General features: G+C 50.9%; 1 protein-coding gene across 14 annotated transcripts in view; it reads left to right on the plus strand.

Moving 5' to 3' along the window:
• MICAL2 (microtubule associated monooxygenase, calponin and LIM domain containing 2) overlaps positions 1–27303 on the plus strand; it is a 217109-nt gene that overhangs the window by 149408 nt on the left and 40398 nt on the right. For 12 of the 14 annotated variants that reach the window (XM_045557535.1, XM_045557534.1, XM_045557543.1 and 9 more), the window contains 5 exons: positions 6160–6343; positions 9243–9424; positions 14315–14392; positions 18919–19076; positions 20224–21514. In XM_045557535.1, the coding sequence (XP_045413491.1) occupies positions 6160–6343; positions 9243–9424; positions 14315–14392; positions 18919–19076; positions 20224–21514 (1893 nt within the window). The remainder of the gene's footprint in view (positions 1–6159; positions 6344–9242; positions 9425–14314; positions 14393–18918; positions 19077–20223; positions 21515–27303) is intronic. The other 2 variants (XM_045557547.1, XM_045557531.1) reach the window with 1 other exon arrangement.

Raw genomic sequence — 27303 nt, forward strand, 5'->3', positions numbered from 1 at the left:
TGGTGTTAGCAAGAATCCAGCCTCCTGCTGCTCTGGAGCCCGCAGGGCTGCAGGGAAGACGCTGTGTGCGCCACCCCTCGCCTCAACGGAGGAGACCCTGGTGCTCGGAGGGAGCTATGTGACGAGGCCGATGCCAGAGTGTGGCCCGAATGTGGCTGCTGTTTCCCTGGTGTGTGGCCCAGGGTCCAGGATGAGGGCTACAGGGGAAGGGGCCCAGGCTTGACCCACTTCCACACCCGTCCTGTCCAGGGTTGTGTCTTCCCTCAGGTTTGCTGTTAGTTTAGTGTATTGGTCTCTGCACCAGGCTGCTGCCAGGGCCAGGCAGGGCCCTTTGAGTCACAGCATCGCCGTAGTTTGCGGTCAGCGGAGGGTGTGTCTGTGTGTACACGCACCTGCACACAGACGGGGCCTGGGACACCTGGCCAACACAGCCAGGCAGGGCAGCCATGCCCCGGGGTGGAGGGTGGGCCTGCAGGCCCAGGGCCATACACCAATTTATTCGTCCCCTGAATATCCCCGGACACTCCTTTCCCGTTAGTGCACCCTGAGGAGTCACTCTCAGAAGCCTTAAGAAGGCATCTGTGCCTTTGTCTCACACTGCAGAGGACCTCAGCACTGACATACACAAATCTCCCCCCAGAGTCATCGCAACATCCCCCGGCAGTGGGTGGGAAGACCACCGGCCACAGGATCCTGCCCAGGGCCCCCCCTTGTCCTGCTGTGGGGAGGCCACGCCCTCATCCTGGACATCTGCCTGTCTGTACGCGGAGGCTCTGTCCTCCCCTCCCCTGCTCTGCTTTGGGTTGCAGAGGTGCAGCCCTGCAAACCGCGTTTCCAGCTCCCTTGCACTGGCTTCCTGTTAGGTTTGACGGTGGAAGCTCTGGGGGGCTGCAGGGCAGGATCAGGGAAAAGCCAGGTGTCCCTTCAATCTCCCCACCTCGTGGGGTGGCGCAGCCTCTGGACTCTGGCAGCACCAGCTCTCCCCATTGTCCCTCTGGCCAGTGGCCTCCCACGGCCACTCATCTCTGGTCGCCTCAGACCCCTGCCTGCATTTCAGCTCTTCCAACACCATTGCAGTTCGTTTCTGGGATTGACTTTCCTCTGCTGAGCTCCTGCGTGGTTCTGTTTCCTGACTGGATCCTGATACACTTGGTTTCATCGCTCTCTTTCCCAACTCGTTTTCCTCGGAGAGAGTAGTGGATGAGACAGCGGGGGCGTTTGTCCAAGTGCAGAGCCAGAAAAGGCCCTGGCAGATGGAAGCTGTGTGACCTTGGACAGTGCAATAGCCCCTCTGAGCCTGTTTCCTTTCCTGTACATGGGGTTATAACAATCCGCAGGAGGACATGTTGCTTTGTCGTCTCCTGAGTGGAAGAGTCTCCAGACTTTGGTAGAAAACAGGAGTGATTTCACCAGCAGAACCAGGGAGCGAAGGTCCTCTCTGGCCCACAGCAGGGCCTGGTCAGGAAGGGCCTCTGGATGTGGCTGCTGGGGACAGTGTGTAAGGACAGACGTTTCCTCAGGCCCTGCCCGGCTCTGCCTTTCTCAGGCTTGTTGGGGGCTGGCCCAGCACTTCGGGTCTCTGGGGTCTCGTCTTCCATCAGGGAGCAGGGGGCTGGCCAGAGCGCTGAGACGGGCTGAGGTGCTCAGTTCTGGGCAGACCTGCTTCCTGCAGCCCCTGTGAGTGGTGCGGGATCCCCCTCCTCACCCCCACCCCCACGTGCCTCCTCTCCTGGCACCCTCATCCCTGTGCTAGTCCTGGAGTCTCCCAGCGAGTACACATGACTTCGGGCAAGGAGCAGCCGTCCTGGGGGAGGCGGTGAGAGCGCTGGCAGTGTAGACATGTGGCACAGGTGAGCATACCTGGTCCCTCACCTGGGGCCAGCCACAGACACAGCTGCTGTGTCCCAGTGGCAGGCGGTTCAGCTGCAGTGGCATCCGGCACGGTGTACTCACTGGGTGGCCCTGGCTGAGTTTTTCTCTCTGGACTCCACTGCCTTCGGCTCATGCAGTGAAGATGGTGCTACCGTCCTCTCAGAGTTGTCGGGATGATGGAGGCAAAGTGCTTGGCAGGCACATGAGCGCCGGATCTGAGTCGGTGCTTTCCTTACTGCCGTTAGTATTGCTTCAAGGACTCCTGCTGGTACCACCAGGACTACCACTGCGGTATGTGCACGTGGCCGGGAGCCCTCCGGGAAGGAAGAGGTGTCTGGCAGTAGAAACTTGACTGGAGAGATTTCCTCCTAGGGCTGGCACTGAACCCCAGAGGCCCAGCGGTAGTCTGTGGCCTGGGCCTTGGGGACAGAGGCAGGAGAGGAGTGTGGCCCGCTCTGGGGCTCATGGCCTGGGCATGTGGGGCAGAGGAGGTGCCAGCTTCCTTTCCACAAAGTCTCTGCCTTCCAGCCCCACCCTCCACACATGTCCAGACTCCCTGTGAGGGACACTGGCCCTGGCCCGGCCATACTGGGGGGCCATCAGTCAGCCATGCCCTCCACCCTCCAGGAGTCCAGGGAGCCAGGATGAGCCCACCCCTGTTCCACCCCTCAGTCAGAAGTCTCTGGAAGCCGGACCCCCAGGTGTTCCCCACAGGTTTGATCTGAGCCCTGCGGTGGGAGGCTGTGGGGCTGGCACCTCCGCAGCCCGGCTCGGCTCACCTGCGTGTGGCCACCTTGTCCTGCCAGGCTGCCCTCAGCTCCACTGCTCTTCGCCCCTCAGCCTCAAGCCCAGTTGGAGTGGCGCCTTCAACCCAAAGCGTCTGTTGCATGAAGTCAGATCTCCCTCCCCTCCGCCTCTTCCCTGCCTCACTCGTAGATGGTCTACCTGATGATGCAGATATTTGTGAACATGCCTTGGCTCCTCCATGGGACAGGAGGAGATCCTCGAGGGCAGGGGCCATGGTGGCTGGTGCCTCTCCAAGCCCCCAGCACAGGCCTGCATCCGAGGAGGGCACATCTATGGGTGTGCAAGCGTTTGGGCCACAGCTCACTGGTCCACACCTGCCTGCACTCAGGTAGGAGCCGGGTATGGAGCTGGTCTCTGCCAGGCCATTCTATGTCAGCAGCCTCCCAGATCTCAGTGGCTGATCGTGCCTGTTTCTTGCTCATGAGCCTGTGGGTTGGCTGGGTAGCTCGGCTGCAGGCTGCAGGTCTATGGTTGGCTCCAGGTCAGTTCCCTGTGCCCTTCCATCGGGGACCCCAGCTGAAGGGGCAGTGGCCATCTGGGACAAGCTCTTTTCACAGTAACCTAGCAGGAGCGTGAGTGACCAGCCAAACCAGCAAGCCCATTTATCTGCTCACAGCACCTCCGTGAACATCCACTGGTCAAGGCAAGTCTCGCAGCCAAGCCTCACATCAGTGCGGCAGGGACATATACCCCACCGACTCTAGTGGGAGGGACTGCAAAGCCACAGAACAGGTGTGACTCAGTTACAGGAGGGCGTGAAGAACTTCGGACACATTCCAGCCAAAACTCCCGGAATAAAGGCCACATTCAATGTTGTCCACTTGTGGCTCTGCTGTGCTCCCAGACGTGCAGACTGTCCCCATCCTCTGTGTGGATATCTGACCATGTGCTGGCGTCTTACCCTTGTGGAGCTTCAGTTTTCTCAGCAGGAAAATGGGGTTAACTACAATGTTTTCCTGAGACGATTATGTGAGGTTTAACAGACTTAATATATGCAAAATGCTCAAAGAGTTCTTGGTATATATTGAGCACCCAAGAAAAGTAAGCTGCTAGTGCTATGACTGCCACTGCTACTGTTGCCACCATCATGTCACCGTTATTACTATGCAGCGGAGCATCCAGTTCTATTCCTGGGAAGCCTCCCATCCCCGGTCACTCTAACAGAAGTGTAAACACATGTGTACACACACACCAGGGGACACAAACTGGCAACCCACGGGCTAAGACTGCCTGCAGATGTGTTTTGTTGGACCTGTACAGTATAAGACTTGAGGCATTTCACATAAAAATCAAAATTTCTTGAGTTATCTTCACAGGCGGTAAATACAGGCAGGGAGTAGGTGACATGTCCCCAAGAGAAGGTGTGGGGTGACAAGCCGCGCGGGCTCAGGTGGAAGCGTGAAGGCCCTGGTGTTAGAGGGCTGGCCGGGGAGCCGGGGGCCGAGGGCACAGTGGAGAGGCAGGGAGAGCGGGCGTCGCCAGGAGCAGGGAGGGGCAGCAGAGCCCCCAGAGCCCTGGGAACTGGGCTCAGCAACGAGGAGGCCGCTGGGGACTGTGCTGGGGGCAGGTGGGGAGTAGTGGGGCCACAGGCAGGATTACAGGGACAGGGAAGTGATGAGGACGTGGAGATGGAGAGTGTAGCAAACTCTTCCAAGAGGACTGGCTGGGAAGGAAGAAGAGAGAGTAGGCCGGGGGCTGGGGGTGAGGACTGGGATCAAAAGGACTTTTCTTAAGACAGGAGAGCCGTTAGCATCTTCAAATACTGATGGAAACGATTCAGTAGAAAAAGAAGGTAAGAACACAGGAAAGGGAGGAGATAACGACCCAGGAGCCAAGTTCAGGTGAGGCGTCCGCCTGAGGAAGGGAAAAAGACACCTGTTCCACTGTGACCAGAGAAGGGGTCACCCTGCTAGTTAGCAGCCCAGACGGAGCTGGAGCTCACTCATTCATGAGCTCATTCAGCAGGTATTTATTGAGCACCTATTCTTCACTGGGCACAATTCTAGCCACAGGTGAAACAGACAAAAGCCACTGCTCACCTTCTAGTCACAGGAGAGAGACAGTAAACAAAATAACAGAGAACTGTGCAGTTTATTGGAAGGTGAGACAACTAGGACAGCACAGGGGCCTCAGTGAGAAGGTGGCGTCAGACCGAAGACTGGGAGGTGGTCGGTGAGCGAGCCCTGGGTGAAAATATCTGGGGTAATGTGTTCTAGGCAGGAGCAAGAGCAGTGCAGGGGCCCAAGGAGGCCACATGCCCCAAGTGCTGGTGGAACATCAAGGAGGTGATATGGTCAGGGCAGAGCAGGTTGGGGACAGTTCTAGGAGATAAGGTTACGGGGCCCCAGGGGACTAAGTGACAGAGGACTTGGAAGGCCAGGTGGGGCCTTCAGCTTTCACTCTGAGTGGATGAGGAGCCATCGGAGGGATTTGACCAGAGGGCCGCATGATCTGACTTAGGTTTTAACGGGGTCACCCTGGCTGCTGTGTGAGAGTGGACTGAGGGCTGGGGCACAGTGACAGGGAAGGCAGGGAGGCCGGGGAAAGGTAGCTTCTGTGATCCAGGCAAGAGACGAGGATGGCTGGGTCAGGGTAGCGCAGACAGTGGTGAGAGGGGTCTGGGATCCTGACGCGTTTGAAGGTGGAGCTGTCAGGAGTTGCTGGTGTCTTGTGTGACAGAGGAAAGAACCAGAGAAGTCAAGGATGGTGTGAGGCATTGACTGGAGCCACAGGAGGCTGAGCTTGGCGCTCACTGCAATGGGGAAGATCTCCATTTGAAGAGTGTGATTTAGATCGAGTTTGATTATCTGTGAGACGTCCCAGTGGAGATGCCACATGAGCAGCAGTGCACATGCATCTGGAATCAGGGAACTGTCCAGGCTGGGGATGTCAATCCAGGAGTCACTGTTGTCTGGGGTTATTTAAAGCCATGAAACCAGATGAGATCAGCAAGGGAGAATGTGGACGGAGAGCAGAGGTTCCAAGACCGAGCCTGGGACATTTCAGTGTTACCGGGGCAAGGGGAGAAGAGGAGGAGGAGGCCAGAGCCAGGCCATGCCCCGACACTGAGAGAAAAGCCATTTCTCGAAGGAGGGAGTGGTCAGCTGGATCAAGTGTGGTGGTGTGTCCAGTAACGTGAGAGCCAACGTGTGACCACTGGCCTTAGCAACATGCTGGACATGGCCATTTTGACAACAGCAGCTCAGAGGCTGCTGCGCCTGGGCTGGGCCTGGGCCGGGCCCTCTGAACGCACCAGGACCCTCCCTCCGGGTTAAATGTGATGACATGTACGTTCGTGCCCTGCACGTGGGAGGTGTGCTCTAAATGCTGGGGTGTCAGGTGGCTGGGGTGCAGCTCCAGCAGTGGCACGGAGGATGTGAAGGTCAGGCTTGGAGTGTCGCGGAGGGGGCCCGACCCTTGGGAGGACCCCTGCCAGGGCCATCCATTCCCACGGTCTCTCTAGACCTGTTCTCTTCCCAGCAGACGAGCCCACCTCCCCCAAGAAGCCGAAGAGTGTCCCTGAGCTGGAGAGCAGCGATGTGGACGTGGGAGCCACCTCTCCCCCACCCTCCGAGTGGACCTCAGTGAGGATCAGCCCCGGGGAGGACGCAGCGGGGCAGGACGTGCTGGCTGTGCGTGTCCTGGTCACCAGCGAGGACAGCAGGTATGCACGGGCTACTGCGGGATGAGGGCAGAACCAGGGTTGGAGGAGGGGACGGCATTCCAGATCTGGCCTTCTCCCCACTGGCTTGCCAGTGACCTCTATGTGCCTCCACTTTCTCATCCCCGAGATGGGGACAGTCGCAGTACCTGTCTCAGAGGGAGTTGTGAGCATCAAAGTATTAACCTATGGGAAATGTATAGAGCAAACAATTCGTGCACATAAAAAGCAGGAGAAGTGTCAGCAATTGTTATTTTCTCAGAGCAGGGAAAGGGCCGGGCCCCACTGTCTTCTCCCCAGGAGGCAGCTCAATTGCAGGCTGCAGTGGAGGGGTGCAGAGTGGATGTCACCTGCCCACGGGGCCCTCCCCCTGCAAGATGGAGATGAGTGGGGGTGGGGAGGCCAGGATGGGGGGGGACACATGAGCAATGAAGCCCTGGTGCTGTGGCTGACTGTTTCTCAGAGGCCATCCCCACCACCTGCGTCAGCATCACCTGGAGTGGTTACCAGACATGCAGCCCCTGGGCCTGTCCCCAGACACACCGAACTCATGCGGGAGGTCGGCAGCAGCTCCATGGTAACCTTGTGGGTCTGTTCCTGACTAAGACATCATTCTGCAGGGCATGACTGTAATTCGAAGAGAATTTTTAAGTGGAATAGTGAACCTCATTTGCGATCCTCAAAGCTAAGCAGGCCTCACCGAGGAGAGTGGATGGGCCAGGGGGTGGCGGGGAGGAGATGGAGATGGGCTTGCTAAAGGACCAAACGAGAGGGAAAGATCAAATTCCAGGGTCACTCCCAGAGTTTGACTTGAGTGACTGAATGGCTGGTGCCTTGAAGTGGGGAGATTTCAGGGAAGGTGCGCCTTTGTGGAGCAATGGAGCTTGGGACCTGCTGGGTTTGAGACGCCCGTGCCGGGTGGACCCGGAGTAGGCGGTTGAAGTTGACCGTGTAGGTGAGAAGATCTGGGAGGCAGGCCTGGGGGTGGGGACCGGACGGGCTCTCAGGGCCAAGGGCTCTGCCATGGTGCTTACGGAGTAAGAACAGCTCCTGCAGATAAGGAAGGGCTGGGCCCAGAAGAGAGGCCCTGGGCACGGAACTTTCAGTGGGCAGAGAAGGAGCTGGCAAAACCCCTAGGAGCAGAGAACCCAGGAACACGGGGCAGGGGAGCCAGAGGAGAAGTGTCTCAGGAAGGGGGTGTGGCTCACTGTGTCACAGGCTGCCCCAGGGTCCAGTCAGGTGCACTAGAGCATGACCTTTGGACTCCCCGGCTGGAGGATTGTTGTTAACTTGGACAAACACAGAGGGCAGGAGCAGAACCCAACTGGAGGAGGTGTGGGGACAGTGTAAGGGGAAATGGAGACTGTGGGTGTGGACGCCTGGCTCACCAAGTCTTGATTGTGCAGACTCTGGAGTGGGAACGTGCATTTTAGCAAGTCCCACAGGTGATTCTGCGTGACAGCCACTGCTGCGGAGTGACCGAGCACTCGCTGAGACGGAGGGCAGGGCCCAGGGCAGGGACGCTGGATCACAGGCCTCCATTGTCTTCTCCGTCCAATCAGGCAGGGCTGTTTCCATTGTAACACGCAGAAACCCAGCTCAAACTAGCTTCAGTAACAAAGGCAAAGTCAAGGCTGGTCCCCACTGCAGGCAGGGTTGGAGCTAGAGCCTCAACCACCCGTGCCCCCAACCACCCCTCTGCACGCTGGTCTGGCAGCAGCCCACAGAGAAACTGTCTCCACGGTGGGACTGTTGGCTGGCGACGGTCTCAAACTATGTCCACCAATTCACGTCCGTAGGTCAAGATCTCAAGGTAGGCCCCCAACTGCTACTATCCATGCCACAGAACCACCTCGGGGACCAATCGGTGGACAGGACTGGGCACTGTGACCAGCCAGGCTTAGCACTCTGTTGACAGGGAGCCCACCAACGAGCACTGGTAGACGAAGGTCAGGGGCCTCGTGGTAAGAGCTGTGCTGGATTTACATATTCAGAGAGAGAGAGAATGTGTTTATTTTCACTAAACTGTCACTGCCCAACAGGCTTTGTGCTTTCCCATCATGGCACTGTGCCTGGGCTGTCCCCCTTGCCTGGGACCCCCTGCCTCCACTTCTCTGAGTTCCCACCAGTTATTTAAGGCCCACATTAAATACAACCCCCTCCCTGCTCCGGGCTCTTTTCTGTCCATCGTCCATTCCGGGGGCAGGAGAGCAGTATGCAAATGCCAGAAGTTCTAGGACCAGCCCCTAATGCTGAGCTTGCTGACCCCAGCGACCTCAGGCGTCATGCCGGGGCTGGGTGAGGCGAGAATACCTGCCTGTGTGTGGATGGGCCACCCTACAGCCGCTGGGCCCCTTCCTCCCGCTCTGATCCGAGCCCACCCTATTCTGCTCAGGCTGCCCCAACGAAGTACCGCAGACTGGGCGGCTTCACCGGCAGAAATTTATCATCTCACAGTTCGGGAGGCTGGAAGCCCGAGATCCAGGTGTGGGCAGGCTTGGTTCCTACTGAGGGATCTGAGGGAAGGGTCTGTCCCCAGCCTCACTCACTGGCTCGTAGGCAGCGTCTTCCTGCTCGCGTGGTGCTCTCCTTCTGTGCGCGTCTGTGTCTAAATGTCCTCTTCTGATAAGGACGCCAGTCATTAGGGCCCACCCTAATGACCTCTGTAAAGACCCCATCTCTGACTGCAGTCCCATTCTGAGGTCCTGGGGGTTAGGATGTCAACATAGGAATTTGGGGGGCACAGTACAGTCGGAGGCTGGGCCCTGGGCACAGAGGATGGAACCGCTGGTCTTGCCCAGGCCCCTGAGGTCTGTGGGAGGCACGTGGGTGGGTGCAGTGTGGGTGTGTGTTGGGGTGGGTTCCCGGGCTCCTGACCACCATTCCCTCCTTCCTCCTCCAGCTCCGACGCAGAGTCTGACTATGGCGGCAGCGAGGCCTCCAGTTCAGAGCCCTGTGAAGAGAGGTACCAGCGGCCAGAGTCCCCACCTCTGCCACAGCCCCTCACCCGGCACGTCTCCCTGAGGGAGCCCCTGACCAGGGTGGCCTCTCCACAGTGCCCGGAGGACCCCACAGGTGTGCATGGTGAGCACAGAGCCCAGACGCTTGATTCCGGGACATGGGGAGGGAGCGGGGACCCCACAGCCGGATTTTCCCCATGGAAGACCAGGTGACAGTGGGACTCGCCCTCGGGCTCGGAGGCAGTGGGGCTGGGATCTCTAGGGAGTGAGGCACAGGTGAGAGTGAGGAGATTGGGTCCAGGCCTGGTGCCCTTCTCCATGAGAAGCTTTGGGATCCCATGTGGGAAGATGTCACGGGGCCTAGCCGCTGTCCAGTGTCACAGGATGGCAAAGATAAGGGCCCCAGGACTCTCCTGCCCGGAGCAGTCTCTCTCCTGCCTCCTGTGTGTGTATCTCCTTAGGGGCCCTCCAAGTGATCCACAGCCCCCGAGGGAAGGCAGGGGGGCCTGGCTGCTGTTGCACAACGCGCAGCCCTGGGCAGCACTGCCCCCCTGGGACTCCCTGGGCAGCACTGCCTCCCTGGGACCCCCTGGGCACGTGCCTCAGGGCAGCACGGGGGCCATTTCTGGAGCTGGGGGCTCGTGGGAGACACCCAGACTTTGCTCACAGTAACTAGTGCACCTCCACTGAGTGCCAGTAACAGGCCGGAACTTTCCCAGGCATGGCCTCTTTCATCCCCAGGGTGACCTAGAAGGTAAGTATGAGGCTTGTTCTGCAGGTGAGCAGACTGACTGACGGCTCTCCCAGGGCCTCGTGGCCAGGCAATGACCACAGTGGTGCAGTCAGTGCTGGGTGACTCCACCCTCTTGCTCTCCTTCCTAAAAATAGCTGTCTTTAGCAACCTGGGACCAAATCGTCTGACTTCTGGGCAACTCTGGGAGAGCCTGGGCAGGAACAGGCTGAGACTTGCCACTGTCAGGACAACCGCCTTCGCCGGCTGGGAGGGCTGGGGCTCAACTTGTCCTGCACCTCCCTCTGGTGGCCAAGAGCAGAATTGCCCCCGGACCAGGGCTGGGAGCCGGAAAGAACTAGTATAGATATTTTTAAATCCTAGAAACTCTGAATTTATCCTCCCAAATGAGCCTTTTTTAAAAAGGAAAAATTGTCGTCAAAACACAATTGTTAAGTACCGTTGTGGGATGTCCATAAGGGCTTAGCACTGGCAATGAGCTGAGTACTGCCCCATGCCTAGCTGGGTCCAGCCCTGCCTCTGATTACTGCTTGGCCTTGTACAGCCTCCGTCTCCCTGGGCTGCAGCCCCCTCATTTGCAGATACGAAGTCTGCCTGCCTTTCATCCCTTTGCCCCATTTCTCCTTTCCCCCCAGTTGCCAGGGGATTTCAGGCAACTTATAACAAAGGCATAAAACAAAATTATGTATCCATATATAGGAAAAAGCAAGCATCATAATCAGGGTTAACGGAACCGGTTTAGGAGGTATAGATCCCGGAGAGGCAGACCATAGTCCTAAGCAGTTGGTCTCCTTGAATCATAAGCTCAATTCTGAGTTTTCTGGCAGTTAATGTTAAAAAAGGAAACACAGACAATTATTAATCTCATTGTTCATGAGGAAAAAATATACTAGTTTACAGCAAGGTCTCAGAGCAGGGACAGCTCTTCCTGATGCTTCACTCTATAGCAAGTTTGCAGCTCATGTCAAATAGATGATATTGAGAGATGTATTAGATCATGTCTTAAACAACAGCTCCTCAGAAGATGCAGCCATGGTTTCCTCAAGGCTGTTTCTTGTATTACCCCTTGCTGGCAGGTAAGGGCATGCCAACCACACATAACTCAGTGAAAGAAGTTCTCCCAGTGGGATGAGAGAACTGAGAGAGTAAGGCAGTGTGGCCAAAGCATTTCATTTCTGACAGTCCAGTTTAACTCTAGGATAAAATGCAGAATAGTTAGAGACATGAATAGACTGTATGACTTTCAAACAATTTTTATTGAATTTTCATCCATCATTGCTTTGATCACTGATAGGCAGACCACATTGTGAGGTTAAAATCTCTGACACAGGTCTAAGTATTGTGCTTTGTGTTGCTGGTTATAGTGGCCCCATCCCTATACCAAATAATGCAGTTTGTGTGGGTGTTAAAGACCTTCATTAGTCACAATTCTCTCCTGGAAAAATGCCTCCAAGGTGAGCTAAGGGAAGGCTGGACAAGACCAGGATATTGCTTTAAAAAGACTCCTGCTTTGTACAGTCATGCTCATAGAAGCATTAGTCACATTCATCCAAATGTGATGGACAAACCAAATGCCCACCAACAGACATAAGGATAAACAAAATGTAGAATGTAGTATATCCATACTATGACACGTTATGCAGCCTTATAAAGGAAGGAACTTCTGACACACACCACAACATAGATAACTTTGAGGACATTATGCAAAGGGAAGTAAGCCAGTCATAAACAGATAACTACTATATGATGCTGCTTATATGAGGCCCCTGGGACAGTCAAATTCATAAAGACAGAAAGTAGATTGGTGGTTACCAGGGACTAGGGGCAGAGGGGAGAGGGAGTTATTGTTTAATGATTGCAGAGTTTCAGTTTGGGGTGGATGTAGCGATGGTTGCACAGCGGTGTGGGTGTACTTAACGCCACTGAACTCTATACTTAAAAATGTTTCAAATGGTAATTTTTACATTACATACATTTTCCCACACTTTAAAAGACGACTTCCAGGACTGCCTCAGCACATTAAGAGACCAATCATATCCTCGAAGTTCATAGAGCACGCCCAAGGTGACGGTCTGAAACATTGCTTACACCCTGCATTATTGAGGCCGTGGAAAACACTCCCCTAAAACATCTGGTTCAGTGATTCTTGAAAGTCTTGTTTAAAAGTCAGATTCCCAGGTTCCCATCTTCAGAGATTCAGATTCATTGGATCTGCAGTGAGGCCAAGTGTCTGCATTTTGCCTGAGCACCCCGGGTGCTGCGACACAGTGGACCGTATCCCACATGGTGGGAATCTCAGAAGCACAGCTCTGTGGAGGGCCTGCCTGCGTGAGCTGGGTGTGCAAAGCATGCCCAAGCAACAACATGAATTGATCTAGTGCATTGGATTCTTGGCCATACACCAGTTAGATTTAGGAGGACAATCTGCCCTCAAATTATTCTGGCTAAGAAGAATTGGTATTTATCCATAATTTTTTGGCAATAATTTGATAACAGGATGGTCCATGGCATATGGAGGGCACCACTAGTTTGCAACAATGAAATGGTATCGCCAGCACCACATGGCAGAGTACTTACCCTCTGCCTGTTTTTATAGCAGGTCATGTACTACGATCCCTGTAAGCGCTCCTTTAAAATAAATATAAATTAAGTACCTATAAAATATAAGCTAAAAAGAAAGGAACCAGTCCTGCTTTTGCTGTTCAAAATTACTAGATGAAATCAATTCCCAGAATCACAGTTGGGATCTTAAAAAAAAAAAGAAAGAAAGAAATCATTACTACCCAAGCCTATTGTTCCATTCTCATTGTGGTGAAAATGTATGCATGTGTGTATGTGTGCCGTGTAAACACCAGTGATGGAAAATTTCTCATGAATTTTAGCCATTTCTCATAAGTTCCATTCCACAAGGTTAAATGGTTAACTTTGGTCAGCAGGACGTAGCTGTACTAAAGCCTGCTCGCTCCTTATGCAAAACATCCAGGCTGGAAAACCCAGCCTGCACTTGGCAGGGAGGAAGTGGACCTACACTGCAGCGGGGAGATGGGGAGACTAAGTGCCCGTCCGCCCAGGCTCCTCCTCAACCCACGGACTTGATCTTGAGAGCCGACCTGTGGGACTGGGACCTGCCCGGCAGAGCAGGCACAAAGCGTCTCCTAGTGGAGTAAGGGAGGAAGAGGGGCCAAGAGTCTAAGGAGCCGAGGATCCTGACTTGAGGAAAGGAGCCCCCAGGTGTGGCTGACAGCTGTGCTGCCCAGTCCATCTGCTAAGGAGCGGAGGCCCCGCTCTGAGGCCTGGCAGGGAGCAGGGTGTCTAGGACTGTTTCTAGAAAGAAAGGGGGACAGGGGGTGGGCCAGCTGGGCCTTGGGGTCAGAGAGTCTTGTGTTCAGACCCGCCCTACCCCCATCCTCCCACACCCAAATCGCTCCCGCCAGCTTCCTTTCCTTCCTCACCTCCTGGCCCCAGCTGTGTGAGCACTCAGAGCTGCCCCGTCCCCATTCTGTCTCTCTGCATGTGCTGGGGGCACAGAGGCCTGAGAACAGATCTGAGGGCCCTGCCTGGGAACAGGCACACTTGGATCCCACCTCACGCCCTAAATGGCCAATGCGTGTGCTGTTCGGTGTGCTCAGCTAGTCCTCCAGGCCCCGCTGGTCAGACGGTCTTCAGTACGAAGTACACAGTATCTGCAGACGTGTTTCCATTGGAACCAGGCCAACAGGAGGGGTCGCGACAGTGGATTGTCCAGAGCTTCAGTTAAAACTGGTTTCCAAAGGGCTTCCGGGGCTCTGTGGGGACAGGGGAGGGTAGAACTTTCTGCAGCTTCCTGACTTCAATCAGAGCAGCTCCAGTTTTTACCTGTTCCATACACGGAACATTGATATGAGGCCTCAGCTGTAAAGAACTGTTCTGATATAAATGAATGAATGTATGCATGTACGTATATATGTGCGCATGTCTACAGTGTGCATGTAAATACTAATGATCGGTGGCTTAGAATGACGGCTCAGAATTTGGGGCATTTTCTGATTAAGGGCAGTAACTATCCCATAGCAGGGTCTCAATAAATGTTTGGTGAGTGAATGAATGGAAAGCATGGTGTTGTGTATTGTGGAGACAGGGAAGTGCTGTCTGGGGGAAGGAAGGGGTTCATTGGTCTACTAAGTTTTGGTAAATGGGCCATAGGAGAAAAATCCCTGTTTATTCTACACAGTGAACGGACTCCTCCTCCCTCCCCACCTTCCCTGCCCCTTGCTTCTTCCACAGCTGCTCTGCGACGAGCCAGTAGCTTCCAGTCTGCAACCCGGAGCAAATACCAGAACTGGAGAAGAGAATTCCAGTCCAGTGAGTCACGAGCTCTCTGGGGTGGGGTGGGGGTGTCCCGGGGGCAGGTGTGAGTTCTCTGGTTAATTCTCAGGGGCAGCTGTTCTTGTTCCTTATGTGGCATCTTCTCTGACATGACCTCCAGGATTGGAGGGGCCAGAAATTAAATACACGCCTGGCTTTTCCACTGCTGACCAGAAGAAGCATTTCCCAAGGGATTGGGGAACCTTCCCGTCCCCCTCTACCCCCCACTCTGGAATCATGGGGCCTTAGGACTCTGCAGTCTTGCCGGGACAGAGTCTAAGCAGCCATCAGCTCTAAGCTTTTTGAAACACACATGGGTACGCTGAGGTCCAGGGACTCTAGACCGTTTGATTCTGTACACTGGAGTTGGGCTGAGGTGTCAGCTTAATGGCCTCATGCAAAACAGGAATCTGTGTACACGCACACACATGCACACACGAGCACGTGCACACACGGACATGCACACACATGCACACACGAGCACACACGAGCACGTGCACACACGGACATGCACACACACAGCCCCGCTCCTTGTTCTGAGCAGGCCCTGGCCCAAGCATCCCTGGGAAGATGAGGGTTGGGTGAGGACCAGGGCTGCGGTGGGTGCCAAGGCAGCAGGCCCCCTCTAGGGGCGCAGTGACCACACACAGTCCCACAGCACCCTGGCTGGCCCCCATTCCAGGCTCTGCAGCAGTTACAGAGCAGGAATTCCCCGCCCAGGCCCTGAGTGAGGGGCAGGGACTCTTCATCCGATTCTAAGTCCTTCACCACCTTCCTGTCCCCCCATGCCCACTCCCTCGCCAGCCTCGCCCCAGGAGAGGTGGGCCCAGGAAGGCCTTGAGTTAGACGGGGGTTTCTACCGGAAATGCTGCAGCAGTTGGAACAGAGCCCTGGTTTTCCTTCCTTGTGAGTCAAGGCTAACTGCCGGCCAGTGAGTCACTCCCTGGCAAGCCCCGGACTCACCACCCTCTCACTGGGTCCGGCTGGGACGGGCGCCCCAGGAGCAGGAACCAGAGCTGCATTCCCGGGCAGGCTGCTTCACCTGCAACACCCTAAAATAACTCTTGAATCATCGGATAGCCCCCCAGGCATAAGAGCAAAGGACAGAGGGAGTTGACATTTCCACATGTCCATTATCTCGCCTACTGCCCTGCCCCAGTCCTCCCCAGGGCCCGGGGGACCTGCTGCCCACCCGCGACAGAACCGTGTAGGTGCAGAGTCTGTCCCAACACTTCCAGCCCACTTTTCTGAGTGCTGCCAGTGGAGCGTTCAGTCTTGTCCTCAGGAACTCCCAGCACCCAGCTTGGGGTGCAAGCAGGGAGGCTGGTGGGAGACACCCCTCACCCCTGGCCCCAGCAGTGTCTGGGTGCTGGAGGAGGCGCAGGAGAGAAGACAGCTGAGCAGCTCCGTGTTTCTGGGGCGGGCCGGGGATCTCAGCCTTGAGTTATCAAGGAGGATCAAGGGCTGATTCTCAAGTATGCATGAGAGCTGGCTTGAGGGCTTGAGTCTGAACCATTTCTGTAGCCCTAGTGTCTACCTGGTCTGGCCCAGAGGAGAAACCCAGTCCTTGTTTGCTGAATGAATGAATGAACCAAGGAACAAGCTGGCTGGACCGGATGCAAATGTAGCACATGGGTTCAGGCCTGAGCAGGCTGCTGCCCCTAGAGGGCGCTCCAAGACTTTGAGAGGGATTTGTGCTTTCCATAACCTCCAAATTCTGCGAAGCTGCACCTGGAATCCCAAGCCTTGTAAAAATCTTGACAGCTGAAAGCCACCAGAGCCATCTTTTTGGTTATCTTCATTTTTCCCAAAAGGAAACCTCAAAAGGCAGGGCTGCTCTTGTCCAGGGAGCAGAACACAGGGCACCATCCCTGCTGTCCAGAGGCAATGGTGCCTGTCACAGCCGGTGCCGGCCCCAAGCCCCAGAGAGAGGGCAGACAGGGCTGGGAGACTGCCCTTGGTACCCTCCCCCAGCTACCATGACTTCTGGGACCTAGGAGAAAGTCCCTATTGCCAGAGGACCCCCAGGAAGGACTGGAGGCTGTCTTGAGGCCCTGGTCTGCTTGTCAACACCCCCCTCCATGCACAAAGGGACCCTAAGGGCCAGCAGCACCCAGGACCAGGAAGAAGGCAGGGCAGCCCTGTGTGGGCCATACCCAGGCTTCAAGGAAAGGGCTGGCGGAGGAGGATCTGAGTTAGCAAATGAGGGGTTCCTGGGCCCACCAGTTAGAGAAACCTTGAGTGGGGTGAGTGTGCAGCCCCCTCTGGAATGGGTGAGGGGTTCAGCAGTGTCTTTATTGGACACCACTTGTGTGTGCGAGATAATGGAAAGGGATGGAACTCCTATTTAACGAACAGGTGGCATTTCCTTTGTGTCCTGCACCACTGGGCAGCTCTTTTTATGCCACTGCCTTCCTGCAACCACCCCAGAGAGCTGCACCACGCTGCCCACTGGGGATGAGGAAACCTAGGGTAAGTAGCCGGCTCAGGGTCAGGCAGCTGGTGTGAGTGTGGAGGGCGTGGGGTTCCAGGCTGCCTTTTACCATCTTCTGAGAGGACCCACAGCGCTGGCCTCCCCACTGGCTCCCAGCTGGGCCCTGGCTCCCCTGCCCTCCCCCTGCCACTGGCCCACCTCCCAGGCAGTGACTTGAGTGGCTGCCAAGGGCTTGGTTTTCTCCACCTCCTTGAGCCCTGCTCGAGTGAAGACAGCACTTGAGGACCACGTGTGGAGAGAGAGACCCCGAGCTGCGGTGGGGATTAGAGAAGGGAAGAGGGAGCCTTGCTGGGTCATGACCTTGGGAGCCCCGGGCTTTTCTGTCAGGCTTGGTTCCCAAGGTGGCCCTGGCTTTGTGCCAGGGCACTCCTCGGGGGGAGCAAAAACACAGTCTGCCGAGCTGAGGGGCCTTGAGACCTGTGAAGGAGTTTGATTCAGGAGACGGCAGAGAGAGGAGAATGAGGGGGCAAGGAAGAGGGGAAGAAGGAATTTGGCAAGCCGAGGACAGGAAGAAAGACAACAACTGACTCACAACTTTTGCCTTTTTAGGCTCGAACCTTCTCCTTGTGGGCTGCAGCAGGGTGCGGGCAGCGGGAGGCAGGCCAGCCGCCTCCCCGGCAGCTCCTTCCTGCCCGCCCGCGATCGCATCTGCTCCCGAGTCACCTTTCCCTCTGCAGCACGCTGGGCGGCCACCCCGGGAGCTCGCCCACCGGGTGTGGCACCATCTGCTCAGAACCCAAGGCCGGCACGCATGGTGGGACACACCCGCATTTGTGTATGAGCAAAGCAGGGCAGCGTTCTGAGAGCCCACCCGAGTGGTCCCCCTGTGTGGGTGGGGCTCAGTTTACCGAGTCTTTGTGGGTCCCCCAGCAGCAGCCTCTCACCCAGAAACTGAGACCAGGGGACTGTGCTGGGCTGAGAAGCTACAGTCTGAAGGCTGGATGCCTTGGGGGGAATCCGAAGGGGTCAGCTGAGCAGCCAGAAGCAGGAGTCAGAGGTCAGACGAGAGAGGGGGCTGGTTAGGCGCAGTGGTCCTGGGACACTTCTGAGGGACATCCGTTCTGTGACACTATGGTTCCCAGGACAGCTGGTTGGGCTGAGGGCAGACACTGAGTGGGCAAATCTGAAAGGGTGCATGGCATTTTTCTGAATCTATTTGCAGACAAATGATCTGAAATGGTCCAATATGGAGAAAAAATGCCTGGGATTTTCGATTTAAGGTTACCACACTCAAGGGGAGGAGGGAGAGAGGGAGAAGGCACATGCACGTGCACGTGAGCTTGGCTGACCTTATAAGCCACAGGTGTCAGGATTCTGCTCTGCCTGGAGGATCTTAGCTCCCCACAGCTCAGAGCAGGGCTGTCCCCAGGCCCCTGCTCCACTCTTCCTCCCGCGTCTCGGAGCAGCCATGCTGCATCCCATTTGTTCCCTGACCCACGGGAGCTTGGCGTGGACCCCACTCCAGGTGCTGCTTCACATGACTCCACACTCACTGGAATCTCCCTCCCTTGTGATCTCTTAAAAATCTCAAACTACCCGTCGTCTGGGAGCTCCTTGGTGCAAATGTGAGCAGGAAGAGCCCCTTTTGTTAGTAGAGAATGTCTACCCTGTCTGTGCCCATAGCAAATGGTTGGCGTCTTGTGTGGTTTACCGACTAAGTGATCTAACACGGCCCCAGCTCCCAACCACAGTGGCTTTAGGGAATCTTTAGAGGCAGATGCCAGTTTCTAAGAAACTCTCTGGAGACTCCCTGCTACATCTTAGGAACATTCTCACGTGAGTCTGAAACACGATGGTTCTTAGACTCTTTATCTTGGCCCCTCCTTTCCCCCACAGGACCCTGCCACTCCTATACCCACTCCTCCATGTCCCAAGCCACGGGCACCGGGGACCTCTGAACCGGCCTCTGACATCTTCCTCTCTCTGGCTCTGCTCATAGAATGGAAGCTTCACTTGCTAATAAAACCTCCTCCTTTCTTGATAAGGTAGTAACAGCTCTGTAATGGAGGATGTGTTCTTTCCTTGGTAGGTTTGACGTCAATGAACAAAAGAACTGTGTCACCTCCAAAGGAACCTTCTCTGTCTCTTCCTTTTTCTTCATTGTCCTCTCTTTCGTCTTCCCCACCATCTTCTTCCTCTTCAACCAGTATCCCTAGGAATGCTCTGGATGGTTCCTCTCCACCTCAGGTGAGTGCCCCGAGGGCCCTGCACAGGTGTTAGAAGCTGAGCTGCCTCCAACTTTCCACTCTTAACTCTGGATTCTAAGTGCTCTTAGGTCAACCCAAGTGCAAAGCCAGGGCCAGAGAAATGCCCTGTCAGGGGCCCAGCCCAGCCTTTCCCACATGTGCCTTTCGTGAAAGCTAATGCTGCTCCTTCATGGCCACCCCCAAGTCACTCCCTGAGCACACTTTACAGGTATAGGCTGTGCAGGTGTTGGGCTGCACCTTGGGAGGCAGAGGTGCTAGGACATATGCTCTTCCCTTGAGGAACTCTCAGAGGGTGTTGAGGAGCTCACAGCCAGAGGACGGCAGGCACAGAAGTGAGGTTACCTTCGGTAGCATCCGAGAACCTTGGAAGCAACATCCCGCATGTTCATCAAACCTCTGTTACCTGCCGGGCTCTTCTCTCTGGGAAGCAGAGCACACAAGACAGAAAAGATGTGTGCTCTTGTGAAGCCCCTGTCTCATGACCTGCCCCTGGGCACAAGAGCTCTTGGAGGGTACAACCAGTCCTTCTAGAGTCCCAGTTCCTGCATGCTAGAAATAGCTCCTTTCTCAATGGTGCAAGGTGTGAGGTTCAAAAGGGTCACTGGCAGGTCCTAAAGGCCATCCTTGGTCTACCACAGCTCTAGAGAGAGTGACTGTTTTTCTCCTTACCTCGATGGCTTGGTTGTTGGAGGAACATGCCAATGGGTGGCACGTGTCCCTTAGTGGGGAGCATGGCTGAGTAAGCCAAGGAGGAGCTTGTCCTCTCCTACGTGCCTGGCCATCCACAGAGGCCAGGCCAGCCCTGCCCTCACAGCCCAGGAGCTTGTCAACCGCAGGTGCCATGCCTTTGCCTCCCCTCTGGTTTCCTGCCGACCCAATGTGGGACCCAGAAAAGCCTTTGATAAGTGCTGATTCAGGGCTTCCAGGCAGAGCCTGGCAGGTCCCAAGGCAGCCACTTAGAACAAAGAGCAGCCCTTTGAAATCATCTTAGGCAAAACTCTTTTTGAATTTGAGTATCTGAGAGCTAGAGAAAAGAAAGGCAGCAGTTATGGATTGAGATTCGCCTTCCTCATATAAATAAATGGTGGGAATTGTAAATAACTGCCATTTTTGCCCATCCCCTCTAGGTGACAGCTTACGACCCCTGCTCACAGGCCTCCAGAGGTCATCACAGTCCTCCCACCCCAATCTTTCTGAGGCGAGCCAGAGCCCAAGGGGCACCCAGGGAGATTCCCCTCTATCTGCCCCATCGCCTGGTGCCGGAGGGGGCAGAATACCGGCCAGTGAGCCCCAGCAGAGATGCAAAGCCTGCGGAAAAGGCTTCTGATGGGTGCCAGGAGGCAGAGGCCCCTCTGCGGGACACCAGAAGCATCCACAGAGGCTCACACCCCACTGGGGGTAAGGACAGGTGCGTGCCAGACCAAGAGCTGTCTCCCAGGGGTGGAGAAGACCCTGGAGAATGGAATATTGGACCCAGGAGGGGAGAGGAGGCTGGGCCAGAGCTGGCGGAGGAGAAGAAGTCTGGCTTAAAGAAGTTGGTCCTCACTCAGGAGCAGAAGACCATGTTGCTGGACTGGAACGATTCCATCCCGGAGAGGGTGCGCCTCGAGGCTGGGGAGCGGCCTTCCCAGAGAAGTGCTGAGAACGGAAGAGGAGGCCGAATGCTGAAACCAGTCCGCCCCTTGCTGCTCCCTCAGCCGGTGAGAGAGACCCTGCCAGCCCAGAGACAGGCTCCGGAGGAGATGGGGACCCCGGCAGAACGAGCCCCAGGGGAGCACAGCGTGCCCCCACCCCGGTCCCCGCTGCGGCTCATAGCCAATGCCATCCGAAGGTCCCTGGAGCCCCTCCTCCCCAACTCCGAACGCGCGAGGAAGGCCTGGGCCAAGCCAGAATCCAAAACTTTGCCCACTGGCTTGCTCAGCCTGCGCAAAACCAGTTCCAGCAGAGACCAGGAGCAGCACTCCCCGGGGAGAGCAGTGGCGGGCAGGGCCCCAGCCGCCTTCTCCCTGGGAACCCAGTACTCAGACCTCAGCCCTCCTGCCCCTGCCCTCCGCACCCACAGTTTGCCCAATCGGCCATCCAAGACCTTTCCTGCACTCACGTCCCCGCCCTGCAGCAAGATGGAAGATGTCCCCACACTCCTCGAGAAAGTGAGTTTGCAAGAGACCTTCCCAGAGGCGTCTAGGGTTCCAAAGAAAAGAATCTCACTGTTTTCCTCCCTCAGACTCAAAGACAAATCTTTTGAGAGTTTCCTTCAAGAATGCAGACAGAGAAAGGACATCAGGGACCTGTTTGGTAGCCCCAAGGGGAAGGTGCAGCCCGTGGACGGCGCCCAGCCCCTGGGGAAGCCAGTGCAGCCTTTGAGAAGCACCTCCCTGCGCCAGGCAGCCCACGCGCCTCCCCCAGCGGGACGTGCAAGTAAGTGGCTCTTTCCTCACAAACATCTAGGGTTCGTGCTGGGCTGTTAGTCATCCTCATTGGGTTAACAAGCAGGCGCCTTTTACTGTGGTTTTTTTGCTTTTCAAATTGAATTCTGACAAAAGTACGAAAACTTGAAGGTGAAAATTTTGAAAATAATCTGAAAAATTAGTTTTGAAATTATGTTATAGAGTGTGTTGAAAAGAGACAAAGAATCAGCCATAATTCTACCACTTTCCCACTCATTTTCCATAGGAATGTTTTTTACTAAGTTGTACATGGAAATTTGTATCTTTTTTTAATCAACATTATATCATAGGCATTACTCCAATTATCACATAGTCTACATAAATGTGATTTAATTGATATTCTATCTAGTGGATATATCATTTAATGAATTATTTTCTTACTGTTTAACTTATAGGTATTCATGTATATATAAATTATATATGAATATTTTTATATTTTATATATGGTGTTGAATGAATATTTTTATGCATATAACTTTTTCTTTCCTTTGAATTACTTGCCTAAACACTTTTATGTATGTTTGGTTACCGATGTCAACATGGGCTTTTTTATATTTAAATCTGACTAATTTTTTTAAATTCTAAAATGAATTAATATGTCAAAAAATCAGAATAATCCAACAATGTGGAAATATCTAATAAAAAGTAAAATGTATTATCTCATCCCCTCTCCTCCTTGCCAAAGTTTTAGTATATTCCCTTAGAGACAGTTTAGCTAAACATTTGCATGAGTTCTTTTTTGTTGTTGATATTTGTTTGATTACTTTAAACAAACCATGATTCTACTGTCACTATTGTTGAACAACTTTGTTTTTCTTTATTTTTTTACCTTTTTATTTTCTTATTTAACTTTTATTCTGGAGCATTAGTTTTCAAGTAAAAAATTATTTATCTTCTTAGGTACTGTAATCAAGCAGCTAAATAGATTACAAGAGACTTTGTTTTCAGCCAAGTTCAGGGCAAGCATGGACAGGCTGGAGTATAACTACACCCTTATATCGCACATTGTAAAATTTAATGTGCTGTGCATTTTTTGATAGCTAATACATTTATGTGGTTCAAAGTCAAAGGGTACAAAAGGCACAAAATGAAAAGTCCTCTCTCCCTTCTTCGTACCTGAGTTATTGTGTCCTATCCAATGATGGTAGATATTATTGTCAGTTTCTTGGGTATTTTTGTAGACAGAATGTATGCATATCGGAGCAAATTTACATCTAATATCCATTCTTCTTTTTTTTTACACAAATGATAGCATGGTAGCATACTGTACACATCTTTTTTATACTTTTTGTTTTGTTTTGGAAATCATTCCATGTTAGTACATAAAGAACTTTCTCCTTTATTTTATAGCTGTATAGTATTCCATTCTGTAAATTATGGTGTACCATAATTTATATACCTAGTCCTTCATAATACAAAGTTTAAGTTACTTCAAATCTTTGGCTATTGCACACAGTGCAATAGTAACTGTGCAATAAGTAACTGAAGTGTTTGGGAAAGATGTGGCTAACGAACACACAGTATGTCAATGGTTTGAGAAGTTCCACCGTGGTGATTTTAATCTTGAAAATGAGATACACGGGTGACCTAAGACCAAGGTGAATAATGATGAGCTGACAGCTGTAGTGGAAGCGAATCCATCTCAACCTATGTGTGAATTAGCAGCAAGGTTTGACGTTACTATTCCAACAATATTGGAGCATTGGAAACAAATCAGCAAGGTAAAGAAGCTGGATAGATGGGTCCACATGAATTAAATGAGTGTCAGAAGAGAAATCGTCTCTAAGTTTGCCTTTCTTTGCTGTCACAATATAAAGGCAACCCATTTCTACACTGTATTGTTACATGTGATGAAAAATGGATTCTTTTTGACTATTGCAAATGTTCAGTAAATGGTTGGATAAAAATGAAATGCCAAGACACAGTCCAAAACCTAATATTCATCAAGAAAAGCTAATGCTGTCTGTTTGGTGGTCTAGTGTTGGTATTATCCACTACAGCTTCATGATACTTGGTCAGCCAATTACAGCAGATGTCTACTGCAACCAATTGGACGAAATGATGAGGATGCTTGTGATTAAGCAACAAAGACTGGTCAATAGAGACAGGCCAATCCTCTTGCAAGACAATGCTTGACCACATGTCGCTCAAACAATGCTGCTCAAACTACAGAAGCTGAAGTTGGAAACTGTCATCCACCGTATTCACCAGACCTTGCACCAGCTACCACTTTTTCCAGGCTTTGGACCACTTCTTATGAGGAAAAATATTCAGTTCTCAACAAGCTGTGGAAAATGCCTTTTGCAATTTCATCACCACTTGCTCTCCAGGCTTCTTTGCTGATGGCATAAACGAGCTACTGTTATGATGGCAAAACTGTGTTGATAGTTTAGGCACAAACTTTGATTAATTGTACTGCTCCTTGTTTGAAATATGATAAACTACACTTTTGATTTGAAATCTGACATTTCATATTTAATGACCTAATAATTTGATTTTCTTGCTGTCGAGTTGTTTGAGTTCCTTCTATATTCTGGTTATTAATCCCTTGTCAGATGAATAGTTTGCAAATATTTTCTACCATTATATAGGTTGTCTCTTCACTTTGTTAATTGTTTCCTTTGGTGTAAAGAAGCTTTTTAGCTTGATGTAGTCCCTCCCATCTGTCTATTTTTGCTTTTGTTGCTTGTGCTTTTGGGTCTTATCCAAAAAATCTTTGGCCAAACCAGTGTCCTATAGCATTTCCCCAATGTTTTCTTCTAGTAGTTGCATAGTGTGAGGTCTTATATTTAAGTCTTTAATCCATTTTGAGTTCATTTTTGTAAGTGGTAAAAGATGGGGATCTCATTTCACTCTTCTGCATATGAATATCCAGTTTCCTGAGCACCATTTATTATTAAAAACACTGTCCTTTCCATACAAATTTTATCATGACATTGGTAATTTCTCAGGAATTGCATTGACTCTATAGATTGCTTTGGGCAGTATAGACATTTTAACAATATTAATTCTTTCAATCCCATGAGCATGGGATATCTTTCCATTTTTTGTGTGTCCTCTTGAATTTCCTTGATCAGTGTTTTCTAGTTGTCCTTGTAGAGATCTTTCACTTCTTTGATTAAATTTATTCCTAGGTGGTTTTATTTGTTTATTTATTTGCTATTGTAAATGGGATTGGTTTCTCAATTTCTTTTTCAGATTAATTGTTGTTAGCATATAGAAATGCTGCTAATTTTTGCATGTTGATTTTGTATCGTGCAACTCGACTAAATTCATTTATCAATTCTAAGAGTTTTTTGGTAGAATCTTTAAGTTTTTCTAAATGTAAGATCATGTCATCTGCAAAGAAGGATAATCTGACTCTTTCCTTTCCAATTTGGATGCTGTTTATATCTTTCTCTTGCCTAATTATTCTGACTAGAACTATATAGATTTCAAAACGTTAAATTATTATTGTGTTCCTGGAGTAAACCCAACTTGGTCATAATGTACTATCTTTTTATGTATAACTGTATTGCATTTACTAATTTATTTTTAGGAGTTTTCCATCTATTAATATGTTCATATGTTGTATTGGCCTGGCATTTTTCTTTCTGTCAGTATCCTTATCAGGTTTTAGTATCAAGCTTATGCTAGTCTCAGAACACAAATTGGGAAGTGTTCCATTTTTTTCTATTCTCTTGATGGGTTTTGTTTCTAAATATCTGTGCTATTTTTTCTTAAACATTTATATACAAATGAAGTCATCTAACCTAGAAATTTTTTGTGGAATGTTTTTAAATTATGAGTTAAGTCCCTTTAATAGATAGAGAACTATTCAGATTTTCTATTTCTTCTTGTGTCAGTTTTAGTAAATTGTGTTTTCTAAAGAATTTACTTATTTTATCTAAATTTTCAAATTTATTGTCATAAATAGTTTATATAATAGCTTCTTTTAGTACTCTGTAGGAATTTCCATCCCTAATATTGGAAATTTGTCTTTTCTGTCCCTTTTTTCTTAATCATTCTTAATCAATTTTATTTGTCTTTTTAAAGAGCCAAATTTCTCCTTTGTTGATTTTCTATTTTATTTCTGTTTTATCTTTATTGTCTCTCACAATTTGTTCTTATCTTGATTATTTTATTTCTTTTACCATCTTTAGGTTCAACTTCTTTCTCTGTCGCCTTAAGATGGATAATAGAACATTAATTCTCAACTTTTCTTTTGTATGATATATACTTTCTTTAAAAGCTCTAATTTCTCTCTAATTACTGCTCTGACTGCATTCCAGTCATTTTATTATGTGATAATTTTATTGTCAGTCAGTTTCAATTTATTTTTATTTCTTCTTTGATCTATAGGTTGTTTTAAAAAGTATTGATTAAGTTTGTAGGAGCCAAGGGAAAATATCCCCCTGGCCCTCTGAAAATTCACTGAAAATCACTGGCAAAAGGCAAATTAATAGGAAAAAAAGGATACAAAATTATTTGATAATAGTTTTATGTGACATGGGAACCTTCAAAATGAAGACCCAAAGATCTAGGGGAAACTGTTCATTTTTATGCTTAGATTCAACAAATTATGAACAGCCATGTAGAAATATGATTGGACAAAAAGGGTATAATCTAATGCTAACAGACTAAGTTGGGAAACACAGCAAAGCCTGTCTGTTCAGATTCTTCTTGTCCTCTCTGTGCAGCATTCCTTCTTTCTGGGTACGGGACAGGACTCTCTGGAATGGGGGTGCTGTTATGACCCACAGTCAAGCAAGTTAGGTCAGATAATTTCTTTATGGCTAGTTTTTACACAGAAAGGCAGGGGGATGTTAGAGTAATATTTTTAGGTTTCATGGCTGGCTTTGGGGAAAAGGGGTCTGGTTTCTGTGATCTACCTTGGGGAAGAGGGATTCTAGTTCCTATGGCTAGCCTTGGGGGAGAATGAGAGGCCAGAGAAGGCCAGAGAGAGCAGCTTCTGAGGCCTTCATTGTGGTATATTGTTTTCTGACACACTACAATTTCTACATCATTTTGTTGATTTCCAGCTGCTGTCAGAAGACATACTCTGTGTGATTTAAGTATTTTAAGATTTGTTGACACTTGCTTTATGGCTTGGCATTTCACCAATTTAGTACATTTTCCATTTGTGCTTGAAAAGAATATATATGCTGTAATTATTGGATGTGATGTTCTAAATTTACTTATCAATTAGGTCAAATTTATTAAATGTTTTTTCATATCTTTTATATCCTTACTGATTTTTTTCATCTCATTATTCTGTCACCTGCTGAGAGAGCTATGTTTAAAACATCTAGCAATGATTGGGAGATTTGATTATTTCTCTTTTTAGTTCAATAAGTTTTTGCTTTGTATATTTTGACACTATGCTATTAGGTGTGTACACATATATGATTGTTATTGTATACTTTTGCATTGACACTTTGATCATCATTAAATGTCCCTTGTTTTTGTTATATTTCTTCCCTTAATGTCTTTGTCTGATATTTTGTATAGCTATATTAGCTTTCTTCTGGTTTGTTCTTCATATATTTCTTTTTCCTTCTTTTTACTTTAACCTTACTATGTTCTTATATTCAAAGTATCTTTCTTATAAGCAGCATTTAGTTTGGATTTTTATATAAAAATTCAATTTGATGGCCATTGTCTTTTGAGTATTTAGTCTACTTACAGTTAACATAATTACTGATATATCTGGATTTAAATTTGTCAGCTTGCCTTTGTTTTTCATTTGCCTCATATGATGTTTGTTCCTTTTTTCTCTTT

The sequence above is a fragment of the Lemur catta genome, chromosome 7 (assembly GCF_020740605.2).
Source record: "Lemur catta isolate mLemCat1 chromosome 7, mLemCat1.pri, whole genome shotgun sequence".
Classification (NCBI taxonomy): Eukaryota; Metazoa; Chordata; class Mammalia; order Primates; family Lemuridae; genus Lemur; species Lemur catta.